General features: G+C 40.8%; 2 protein-coding genes across 5 annotated transcripts in view; both read left to right on the top strand.

The window, feature by feature from the left end:
• Nucleotides 1-938: 938 nt before the first annotated feature.
• Nucleotides 939-4798, top strand: LOC107742160 (zona pellucida sperm-binding protein 3). Its single transcript, XM_016555060.1, has 10 exons — nucleotides 939-1036; nucleotides 1106-1287; nucleotides 1355-1452; nucleotides 2218-2300; nucleotides 2965-3145; nucleotides 3879-3984; nucleotides 4064-4146; nucleotides 4266-4351; nucleotides 4435-4527; nucleotides 4616-4798. The coding sequence occupies exons 1-10, from the start codon at nucleotides 982-984 to the stop codon at nucleotides 4768-4770; spliced, it is 1122 nt and encodes a 373-aa protein (XP_016410546.1). The 5' UTR covers nucleotides 939-981; the 3' UTR covers nucleotides 4771-4798.
• Nucleotides 4799-8221: 3423 nt separating this feature from the next.
• The window catches only part of LOC107742159 (mediator complex subunit 13L), a 59935-nt gene continuing 55306 nt past the window's right edge, over nucleotides 8222-12850 (top strand). For all 4 annotated transcript variants that reach the window (XM_016555058.1, XM_016555056.1, XM_016555057.1 and 1 more), the window contains exon 1: nucleotides 8222-8922. In XM_016555058.1, coding sequence (XP_016410544.1) covers nucleotides 8851-8922 — 72 coding nt within the window. In that variant the 5' untranslated portion in view covers nucleotides 8222-8850. The remainder of the gene's footprint in view (nucleotides 8923-12850) is intronic.

Below are 12850 nucleotides of genomic sequence, written 5' to 3'. Positions count from 1 at the left end.
GAGTCATCCTTGTTTCCGAAGCTCACCGGAACACAGCAGGGGAAGAGAAAGCGTGTCCGCTGCAGCGGGTAGATCACGGTGAGTAGTCTTGTTGATAGGCTTCTTGCTTCTCGTAGAAGGTTGGCTGAAGAAAAAGATTCTGAATAGGTGACGTACAAGCGCTGCTTTATATAGAGTGGGAGCCCCTCATATTTCGCGTGCTTGAACGCCAATAAGGCTTCAGTAGTATTTGGAGGAAAGGGTAATTCCCATAGGAATGTAGAGTGACCGAATCGAAAGGGAACCCAGAGTTTCCCTCATTTCAGGGTTAACATACTCAGAGTTTTCACTTAAAGGGGGCATAACGCACAGTTTCACCCAATCTCATGTTAATCTTGAGTACCTATAGAGTATGCATTCATATCTCCAAAAAGTATTTAGTTTTATCATATTTATAAAAGAAAGATACAGCTTTAAGATTCTCTCCGGAAAAAGCCAAGCTCCTGGAGGCTTGCCGTGGGCGGAGCTAAAGAGTGAGGAGCAGTTGGGTGCCGGATGAAGCGCGTTGATGGGCGCGATCTCGCTCGTTCTTCCGGGAGAAATGCCCATATAAGGAGTTCCACCCTCATTTACGTCATGAAGAGCCACGATCGAACAAAAACTCTCCGAAACTTGTACGAACCCCGAAGTAAGATTTTTGGCACAGAAATACTCCGTCATACGTCCAAATCGTTTTTTGAAACTTTGTCCATGCTTAGCTTGAGAATCCAACTCTTTAACAGTGTAAACAACTCTGAATGCATGAAACAGCATTGTACCCCTCCCCCCTTTAACCTCCTTTCTGAAACGGGCCTCTGGTGAGGAGGGTTCCATAAACCCTCGTGATTGACACCTGTGAGAGAGCGGCTGGTTACGGAGTTAACGCTCAGCTGGCGCTGGTTAACCTGATTACTATCAGATCCACTAAAGCAGGGGAGAGATGTTGCTGTTGTTTGACTGAAGATGATTTCAGGACGGCTGTTGTTGATGTTTGTAGCCGCTGCAATGGCACAGAATGGTAAGTTCCTCATCTCAATATTATGTCTTAGTACGTGTGTGTTCGTTAACTGGAGCGGTTTGTGTTCAGATTTGTCTGTAGACTGCGGCGGCGATGATTCGGTCACTGTCCGCTGGAGACCCGGACTGGATTCGTCTCAAAAACTGGATCCGTTCAGAGCTTTGCTGGGAAACTGTCCGCCGAGCTTCACGGTGTCTGACGACACGCTGCTCTTCTACGTGTTACTGCGAGACTGTGGCTTTCTCAAACAGGTACATGAGCGTGATTCAGAGATTCACCCAGAAACCTCTCGCTGATTCTCTTCCACCGGTCTGACAGGTGACGGCGGACAGAGTGACGTACTCCAACATGCTGATCTATGACCGACGGCCGGAGCTGCCTTTCATTTCCCAATCGGTCCAGTGCGTCTATGACTCGTAGGTGATGAGACAGTGGCGCACGGGACACCACCGGGACCCCACCGTTAGACTTCTTTTGACTCGAGACACTATTTCGGGAGCGAAAGACGCGCGATGCGTGCGCAAAGGTAGCGCAGTGGAGTACGTGGAAAACGCGTGAAAACGCTTAACCTGGCTTAATGTTCTAAAACGACAACCAGGGATAATCAATTTTCTCACACATTTTATTTGTCATAAACACTGTAGGCTACTTCTAAGACAACGGCACCGTAATCGAGATGGATATTTGTACGCTTAACATGGCCTAGCTATGCATTAAGACTTATTAAAAAAAAAATCAAACTCTGCAGAAGAACCCAGGACAACCCACGCAAAATTTTACCTTAAGCGTTTACCACCTGTAAAAAGTGGTAAAGTGCAACTTTTTTTTTAAAGAGCTATTTTTACCTGTTCTTACCCTTAAAGTTAGTTTTGCCTATAATAGCCTATAATGTTGTTCAAAGTGCATCAATGCAATGATTATTCAATTATCATTATGATAATTCACCACATTCATTACCGTTATGTAAATTGGGGAGACAGACTCCGTAGTATGTTGCAGCAGGTGCACAATTTTTCATGCAGTACATGACATCACGGGTGGGAGGGGCCCCCATCTCGTTCTTTACAGGGGTCTTCATAGATGTCCGGTATGCCACTGTGAAAAGACATCAATTTACACCAAATTAATGATGGAGAGATGAGTTTAAGCTTTCATTCAGTCTTTGAGCTTGTTTTGCACAGAGCTGTAAGCACGACGACAGCATTCAGCGCTGTGGAAGACGAGAATGAAGGACTGGCGACCTTCAGCATGGAGCTTATGAACAGTTAGTGTTAAACTCTCATTTACATTACTCCTCCTCATCTTCAGCACTCATTCCCTGATTTATTTTCTTCAGAGACTTTTAATAAAAGTAACAACTTGCTTCATCTCAAACTAATTTACAGACACGTTTGACCACAATCCTCATGAATTAAATTCACATTATAATCAGTGAATATCCTTTTTCACTCCGATATGTCACATTGGGTCATTCTGGTATTCAGTGCCTTTTTGTGTCCAGCGTAAAGATCATGCTCTTCCCTTAAAACTTGCCTCACTTACCACACTGATCTTACTGCCTTAAAATTACGTGGAATATAAGTTTTCAAGTTGTTTTAACACATAAATATCCCCATTTGAACTTTAAGCATAGTGAAGGTGATAACATTGTACAGCATTTTAATCCAGCAAATATCACAATTTTTCCTGTTTTATGATGTCAAATGGCACAGAAGAATACCAGGAATGAACCCATTATGAAAGTAAATGGGGTGCAGATACGGTTTCATGTGGCGATGCATTAAATGTGTATATAGCACTAAAATCAACAGCAGTGTCAGTAGGGTGAGACATAAGCGGAGGGTGCATGTGCTGCTGAACGGTCACACATGAACACCTGAGTTTATCATGTTCAGGAAGTTGATGATGACTCTACTGATGGTCCGCAGGTGATTTCAGCGCTCCGGCTCCGTCTATGAGGTTCCAGCTTGGGTCCATTATTCCCATCAGAGCCACGGTGGAGTCACGGAGCCACAGGCCGCTGAAAATCTTCATGGAGAGCTGTGTGGCTGCCACGGATGCCAACATCAGCCGCGCCGCTCAGGTGCATCCCATCATCGCCAATGTCGGGTAACCACACGTGGCTTTCTTCACCATTTGCTAACATCCTTCACTTAATTTGGTGTTCCCAGCCTTTAAAAAAAAAAAAAAAAAAACTTTTAAATCGGTCTTCTATACGATCACTAAATCTCTGATTCAATCTTTTTGTCAACTTGTTTTATTTCAATTAGCGCTGGTTCTGGGTTTCTTTTTCGATCTGATTAATAGTAGGTCTCATTGATCTGAGCTTATGCACCTCAGTTTTTGAGTGAAAGAAGTTCTCGCAAGATTATTCGCCTAAAAAAAATACCTGCTGTCCGTAAGCTCAGATCAATGAGGCCTACCATCAGTCAGTTCCAAAAAGCAACACAAAACCTGTGCTAACTGAAATAAAGGCAAAAGAATACATGTCTGCACAATGAACCAAATAAAATTAATTTTGGAACGTTTTTGTCAACTATTTAAGCATGGGTATAAATTCTTTTGGAGCCCAAGTTAAGTGTGCAGACATTAGTTCTTTTGCTTTAATTCAGGTTTGTTTTATCCTGCTCATGAGCCTAATCACGGGTTTTGGATGTGCACAACGACTGTGTATTTAATTAAAATTTGACTGTAACAAGGTGTGAAATGCATAAATGTTATCACATTTATTTGGGAAAATGTTATACCTTGTGTGAGCAAAGTCAGTCAGAATGACCGAACATAACATGGGCGCTCATCATGTGTATCTGTGTGTTTACTGACGCTTACTTGTCGCTTGTAGGTGTCTGATGGAAAGTAAATCGGGAAACTCCAGCTTTCTGCCGAGGCGTCATCCTGCTGAAATACGCCTCGATCTCCAAGCCTTCACGTTTGCTCTTGGACAGAATGTGAGGGCTGTGCTTTATATCAGGATGTTATGTGTCTTTGTTTGATGTCATTCTCAGTTGGTCAGTGTTTGTGTGGCAGATTTTCCTGCACTGTGATCTGGAAGCGTGGGACATCCAGCGTGTGGACAGGAAGGCGTGTCACTACATGCAGCAGCAGCGCAGGTCAAACCGATTTCGGTTTCAAACTAATCATGAACTAATTCTTGAGGTTCTGGATCTCATGTAGACTCCGAGGAGCTTGTTCTGTTGTTGAATATTTTGTGACGTGTGGTTTGTGGTAGATGGGAGCTCCTGGATGATCCGTCCCAGAGCTACGCGTGTTCCTGTTGCGAGTCCACGTGCTTCTGGAGGACAGACTCCACGAAAGGTAAGCCATCGAATGTTCTGCCATCAGGAGCATCTGATCTGTGCGATGTGACCATTAACGATTGACATGATTTTCTCCACTAGGCATGTCGGCTCGTAAAGTTTTGGGGCCGTTTATGATGGAGGATGAATCTCAGAGCGACACATCTCTGGACACACAGTCTAGCACGGAACATGGTCCGTGCTCTTCAGCAGGATGTTTATTAAAGGCCGTGTGACCGAATGAGTTTTTGATGTGTGTATGTGTGTGTTCTGGATTGTGTAGGTCTGACTGAAGCTCTGCTGTGGCTGCTGGTGGTTTCGGTGGCAGCAGCGCTGGTGACCATCATGGGAGTTTTGGCCGTGAGCTACTACCTGTGTTTCTGGAGAGGAGGACGCTTGGGCTACAGACCCAGCAGAGATCTGCTCACCAAATACTGATTAGCTTTAATAAATATTTTGAACTGGTTGCAGTGTTTTTCTCATTCTCTTGTTAGTGCTGGAGTTTTGACCATCAGGGGGCGCTGGAGCCCCGATTATCCATCGACGACCTCCTCTATTCTTCCTCTGAGTGACTGATATCTGCACACGTGTGAGCAGATGGACATGTAAAAGAAAAGCAGAGTGCTTGAAAAGGTGGATTTAGATTTAAATTATTAAAAAAAAAAAATGCTTTATTTATATATCCGGGTTTTCCAAGACTCTGGACTTTTTTTTTTTTTTTAAACTAAAATGAGAAATACAGTATATTGAGTTTAATCCTATTTTTTTTGTCTTGTATTTAAGCTGGTTTTATTTTGAGTCATTTTGATGCCTCATTGTGATGAGTTTGCGGATATCATTGGATCAGAACCACTAATCTAAACTATTCGACATGGACTATGATAAATTAAGGTATTCTAAACATTAAATTTATGCTATGAGAAAATTATGAAAAGCGGAAAAGTGCCTGTACAAACAAAACTAACTTAAACAGACCTGTTATGTAAAATGATGCTGTGCAGGTCATAAGGCACTACAATATGAGAGGAGAGTCTCAATGGCGTTCAGCTGGTGTCTGAGCTCTGGATACGGGTTTGACGTCACTGTGTCTCACGCTGCTCTCAAACATGAGTGTTTCTCTTCTCGGTTTCCCTAGGGCTGAATCTCTCACTCATTACAATAATTAGAAATCTGCTGCAATTGGCGGGTTGGAGAAGCACAGAGGTACTGTGAGAGTAATGTTTTAATTTGCCTGAGCAAACGCCGGCCCCTGATCACATCCACAAACACTCATTATGAGGAGCCTCCAGCAATATCAGGTCACACTAGGAGGCCCGAGGAGACAAAGGGCTGATGAATTGAATTAATTTGTAGAAGCTTGTGATGGAGGCTTTGTTCGGAGCGGCAGGGAGAACGACCACACTGTTCATCTGTCACTTAGACGGCTCTTTGATTCAGGCAGGAGTCGCCACATCTCTCCACGCTTAGAAAAGCTAAATGGTGATTGATCTTCTGTGAATATTCAAAGGATAAAAACATTTCTTGCCCTTCATGTCAACAAACCGATGTATGAAAAGTCATAGTTGATAGTTTCTTGTAGCACAAACTTTTTTACAAAGCCTCAAATTAGGTTTATTATAAGTTGTTAAATAAAAGATCAAGTAAAAATGATCTTAGCTGGGTATAAGGCTTAAATGGCATAGTATTTTGTGACGGGTCACTTGATGTTCTCTACCACATCTCTGAGCATTTGCATGTGAGCAGTGTCAGTAATACACTGGGAGTCTGGTTCAGTTCTGCGGCCTCATTTATTAAACATACAATCGGTTTATATACATCAGAAATAAGGAACTAATCAATTTATAAGGGCAATATATTTTAACCAAACTATGTTACATACTTTTCTTTAAGACCCTGAAGAATCATATCAACTTGTGGAAAATTGGCATCGGATGGCCCCTTTAACACTAAAACTGAAGTGCATAAGCTCAGATCAATGAGACCTACAATCAATCAGCTCTAAAAAGAAATACAAAACCTGTACTAGTTGAAATAAAACACGCTGACAAAAAGATTGCATCCAAGATTTGGTGATAATATAGCATAGTGAGAGATTTACAAGCATTTTTTAAAAGGTGATAATTTTTGACAAAAAAAAAAGTCTAATCAACAGTAGTTTCATTCAGGAGAAAGCAAGGTTGGACTCCATGTTGTTTGAGCAGTGCTGTGTCTTTGTGAAGTGGTTATGAGAGGTTCTCGCGCGACCACAGTGCTATAATTTTCCCTGGCTGGATGATCGATGAGCTTGTGTCAGACTCTGTTCATTATAATGTGCGCCATCTATTCTTCTGCCAGACAGCCACTTTTCCAGGAAATGCCATTGAGGTGTTTGGAGTCTGTCTGAGTGTGTGTGTGTGTGTGTAAGCAATGAATGTTTGGGATTTTCTCTGTTGATTTGTTGCCGCACTAAACTGTTTCAATGGATTGTACATATATTGAGGACAAACTTTTTGTGTGTAGAGAAACTTAGAATGACACTTGCAAGATTGCAAGCATCTCTAATATCATAAATGCGATGAGATAGTGTAAGAGATCTTTTGTTCTTTTGAAGTTTGTATTCAGGCCTCCAGTGTCAAATGCATTATTAAAGTCATAAATGTTATAAAAGCTCATTAGACAAAATCATTAGCATGTTATGTCTCCCTCAACTCGAACTCATTCTGTGGCATTAAATACAAAAGTGGACCTTTGATTTACCAGAGAACATCCTGTATATTAGCTCTGAAACTCCCCACAACATGACTGGACTGCTGCTTAGCAGAGACCTTTCAAGACCTGCTAGGCATATTAAACAAGATGAAAAAACTACAAATGAATTCTGCCATGTTCTTGAAGCTGTGCGATCGATATGTGCTGTGCTCAGCTCTAATCTTTCTGATACATCGCTCTCTCTCTCTCACTCTCTCGTTTAGCAATAAGAAGAGGCACGATGCCAGAATCCACTTTTCTCCAGCAGAGCAGGTTATCAGATACAGCTGGGCTTTACAATGCATTACGGAAATAACCATAATTTGGCAAATGGGATACGGCCTCTGTTCTTATCACAACATTGATTGTGCCGCTGAAGTTTATAGCATTTGGGTCAGGCCTCACAGGATTTCAGTGCATTGTTCTGAACAGCCCTTATTAAATCAGCCTCAGAACTGCATAATCCATTTAGGCATAAGACTGTTAGTGTTTTATCAGAAATTGAGTTTAATATACTACAGTGTGAACAAACTGATACCTACAATACCCAAATATTCAACACACAAAATTATGATACGGATTTTAAGAACTGACCAACTAACAATATGTTAGACTTGAACCAAGATTTTGGTTTGATATACTTATTTGATCTTTTCTTCAGGATACTGAAAGAAGTTGTAGAAGAATGTGTTTGTTGTGATCAACAGCTGCATATATTGTAGATCACAGGTTTAATTTGTACTAAAGGCAATTATCAAAGATGTGAACAGACTCTTGATGTAATGGAACATTATTTTACACTGTGTGGGAAAATTATCATGGTGGATTGAATGATTATTAATCATCCATGTCAGCAGCACATGAACAAGAAAATTAGCCTTAATTTTAAGCCATAGAGACGCCAACATCGAGGTCTCATTTCTCGCAAACAATATAAAATAATCACATTCTATAACAGTGTATTATTAACTGAACGTTTTTAGTGTGTCAAAACATGTCAAAAAGATTAAAAAGATAAGACGCTGATGATCAGCAGCGCTTCTAGCGGCCGAACCGCGTAATTACCGCAGATTCTCCAACGCTGCCGTAATCCCTGATCACGTGACCACACACACACACACACACACACACACACACACACACAGACAGACAGACAGAGAAACACAGGCTCGCACGCGGGCGCGCGCTCAGCGTTGCTGTATGAGCCATGCGTGAACAATACGCGCTCATTCTGGAGTCATTTCAACAACGCTGCGTGTTTGTGTGGATGATTATTGGCGAATGATCTTTATAATGTGTGTCTGGCGTCGTTGTTTCGTCATGGCCTCTCAGAGAAAAGAGGAAGATGTGTTCACCGCTCACTTCAGTCTGTGAGGAGGAAATCGGAAGGATTTTAATGCGCTGTTTCAGTGTGTGTATGTGTGTGATTAAAGTGAAAGCTGCATGTGATCATGTGCCTGTGTGTGACATCTGACCGATTCTTCAATTCACTGTCAACCGGATGATCTGAAACTTCACGAGCGTCAATCTGTCGTGTTGTGGATTATATGATTTATGGACGCTTCATCTGTCATGGATTAAAAAAACACTCGAGGCTGAAGGTGATTCGATTCGGACCGATTACGGATTTAATCCAGTGAGAAACTAAAAAAAGCAGAAGATTCACATACGAACATGTTTAGTGCTTTGGTTCATCTGATCTTCGGCATGGATTGTGCGATTAATTGCTGCGATTAATTGTGGTGTTCGGCTCTGATTGGCTTTAATCGGGATGTTCGGCTCCGGGTGATTATGACTACAGCAGCGAACTGGGTGGCGAACGGGGCGAGTTTAGAAGACTGTCATTCCAACCTCTTCTCTCTGGTACAGACCCCGATCTCATTTATGTCTCTTAATATGTCTCATGTGTGTCTATACTGAATTTATCGGCTTCTGAGGTCTCTGTCATTCTTTAAAAGTGTTGCGCGTGACACAACTCAAGATTTACAGGTAATCATATACACTTGATAGTATAATATCATAACAGATAGAGCAGCTTTCATGTTTGCATATAGTAATTTGTATTAAACATTAAATTATTTTCCTTCTTATTGATTCATTTCAGTAAACTTTAAAATAAATGTACATGTTTAAAGATAATTATAATTAAACACAGCCTTAGTTACCTTACAGACATTTCATCTTTTGTTAGTTTGCTAGTTTGATTATTAGGCCTAATTACTTTCAAATGAAGGCAGGAACTGTTATTTGAACATCACAAAACGTTAGATATGTTTTGGATTAAAATACAAGCGTTTTCATTGGCTCATGACTGTAAATGAAGGGTATGTAATGATGGTGAGACTGTGAGTCACAGAGTGACAGCTGTGTGTGTTTGTGTTGTTTTCAGTAAGAAACTCCCTTTTCAAGTCAATACTGAAACCAGAGCACACATTCCCACAAACACACTTTCACAGAAGACTGACATAAAACAGCGCGCATGGAAACTCTTGCCACCAATAGGAAAACAAGACGGCAATGTCTAAAAAAGTTTTCGAGCTCCAAAAACATGTCCAGCTGCATAGAGAGAGAGAGGAGTGTGGGAGCAGAGGAATCTGTTTTCGTTTTAGGAAATTATTGTGTGTGTGTGTGTGTGTGTGTGTGTGTGTGTGTGTGCATTTCCTGAGTTCAAGCTTCAGCCCAGTTTCTGCCTTGCTCACTGCAGTCACCACTGAAAGTTTGAGTAAGAGGAACAGACACACCTCCTTCAGCTCATACACACAGACACACACACAGCGCTTTCACTCTCATAACATCAGTGAGATCATGACGTGATTTATTGAGTTATTGCTCTTTTGCAGGACAGCAGATTTTGCGGGACATGTGTGTGAGAGAGATATTACTACTGTTAAACTGTAAATTTTGGTTTGCATGAATCATATTTTCAGTGAAGCAGAATGATAACATGCCTTACAGCGCATATAAACTATTAAACTATACAAACATTAAAGGAATAGTTCACCCAAAAATTAACATTTGCTGTTAATTTACTCATCCTCTGATGGCCATCCAAGATGAAGGTGACTTTTTTTCTTCTTCAGTAGAACAGTAAAGAAGATTTTTAGCTGAAACTGTGGTCCTTGGTGATTCATACAATTTAAATCAATGGGTACCGGCACTTTGAGAGTCAAAAAAGCAACACAAAATTAATCCCCGTGGCTCCTGATGATATATTGAGGTCTTATAAAGTGAAACGGTCAGTCTGTGCAAGAAACTGAACATTATTTACAACATTATTACCAGTAATCCAGAGCCTCAGGCAAATGTCCAAAGTGATGAAAAGTTTGCAAACAAATCATTCTTTGGAACAGCAGATTTTCATTTTTCGGTGAACTGTCCATTTAAATGTGTTTCAGTGCATCTTGAACTTGTATTTTTGTTGGATACAGCAGCTTTGAGCAGGATGTTTTCAGCCAGTACAGGTGCATCTCAATAAATTAGAATGTCGTGGAAAAGTTCATTTATTTCAGTAATTCAACTCAAATTGTGAAACTCGTGTATTAAATAAATTCAATGCACACAGACTGAAGTAGTTTAAGTCTTTGGTTCTTTTAATTGTGATGATTTTGGCTCACATTTAACAAAAACCCACCAATCCACTATCTCAACAGGTATTGTCAAGAGGAAAATGAGAAACAAGAGACCAAAAAATGCAGATGAGCTGAAGGCCACTGTCAAAGAAACCTGGGCTTCCATACCACCTCAGCAGTGCCACAAACTGATCACCTTCTAATTTGTTGAGATAGTGAATTGGTGGGTTTTTGTTAAATGTGAGCCAAAATCATCACAATTAAAAGAACCAAAGACTTAAACTACTTCAGTCTGTGTGCATTGAATTTATTTAATACACAAGTTTCACAATTTGAGTTGAATTACTAAAATAAATGAACTTTTCCATGACATTCTAATTTATTGAGATGCACCAGTATGTGTCTAGATGAAGTCCTGGCTGGTGTAGATGTATTAAACCTTCAGCCAGAGTTCACGTTTGGTCAGGTTCACACTGGCTCCTTTGCTCAGTTTATACAGTAATCATCAAGGGGGGAAAAAGTCCTCTCTATGGTTATTTTTCCCTCTCCAGCTAGAACAAGATGGATGCACAAATGGATTTTTAAACACCAATTACAGTTGGTTTATTAAATATTTTATTGTGACATTATAATTTCAGGGAAGGAAAAAAGAATACAGGCAAAATTGAAATAGGGAATAGTGCTTGCAGGACGCTGGACAAAGCTCAGGACTGTCCTGCACGGTTACCCTATAGAGAACAGACAGATGGAGCTGACAGTATCACCCGGTGAGACCAGTGTCTGGCAGTGGGATACTAGGAGACTTTACAGCAGTGTTTGAGGAGTGTCTGTAGATGTGTGTCATGTTCCTTCTTAACAATGGTTTAGTGGTGCCTGTAGAAATGGGTATACTCTTAATTTACGCCCCCAATTTTTTTTAAAGCAAGCATGGTGTTTCAGTCAGAGATAAGTTTATTTTTAACAAATATTAAAACATAATCATCATTCAAAGAATACAACAATATATTCAAAAATGAACAAATATATATACATTTTTGCAACATATTCATGAAAACCACAGTGATATACTCCATCAACCCAATGCCGAGTTTCTAAATAAGTGCTCATAGTTTTGGCTCAAGGGACTTAACTTCAGGTAGGTAAGTAGTGCAACACTTGAAATAATATGAAATAACAAATAACTGATTTTGAACACAAGATTTAATGTCAGTGAAGGTTTTTAAACCTGTCCACAGCCTGCCTACCCATGTACTGCAGAATATTCCAGACAGACTTGCTCTCTGCAGGTGTTTTCACACTGCATTGTCTAGAACGTACAGAAGAGGCAGCACGGTGGCTCTTCAACCAGGCTCTTGTATACTTTCTAGGATCAAACTTGGAAGAAGGGGTCCATTGATGTTAATCATCATTAATTTTGATATATTTGAGACCAGTAGGACAGCCCTTTTGTCTGTGCTTATATTGTTCATATGGCTGAAGTTCCTCTCACACTCTGCTGTGCTGACAGGGAATGTTTTCATACAGTTAATGAGCGGTTTTAGGTCATTGGGCTCACTGTTGGGCCAGTAGGTCCCGCATCCCATTCAGTGCTTGGTCTGTGCACAAGTTAAATTGCTTGCACATTCACTTAACTTGTTTTTCACCATGGTAGATGCTGGGGTTTGATGGCCATTTACTCTGATCAAGGATGCTGAGGTCCTTGATGGTCTCATCTTCGAAAGACAAGCGTTGCTCAAGATTGTTCACAAGGCGAACTAGGGTTGGGTATCATTTAGGTTTTTTTGATACCGGTGCCAAATCAATACTTTTAAAGGGGTCATATGATGTTGCTAAATAGAACATTATTTTGTGTTTTTGGTGTAATGAAATGTGTTTATGTGGTTTAAAGTAAAAAAAAACACATTATTTTCCACATACTGTACATTATTGTTTCTCCTCTATGCCCCGCCTTTCTGAAACGCGTCGATTTTTACAAAGCTCATCGGTCTGAAAAAGCGAGGCGAGCTGTGATTGGCCAGCTATCCAGTGCGTTGTGATTGGCCGAATACCTCAAGCGTGAGACGGAAATGTTACGCCCCTCCCCATACTGTTGATGCCGTGTCCGGCCGGAGCGACGAGACATAAACATTAAAACCCATTACAAACGAGGCATTTGTTGCATCCAGTGGGGAAATAATTACTGATTATAATGACTTATACGGTCTTTTTACGCGTTGCATTGC

Source organism: Sinocyclocheilus rhinocerous, unplaced genomic scaffold (genome assembly GCF_001515625.1).
Source record: "Sinocyclocheilus rhinocerous isolate Xijiao unplaced genomic scaffold, SAMN03320098_v1.1 scaffold1971, whole genome shotgun sequence".
Classification (NCBI taxonomy): Eukaryota; Metazoa; Chordata; class Actinopteri; order Cypriniformes; family Cyprinidae; genus Sinocyclocheilus; species Sinocyclocheilus rhinocerous.
This window is presented reverse-complemented; position numbering and strand designations above follow the sequence as displayed.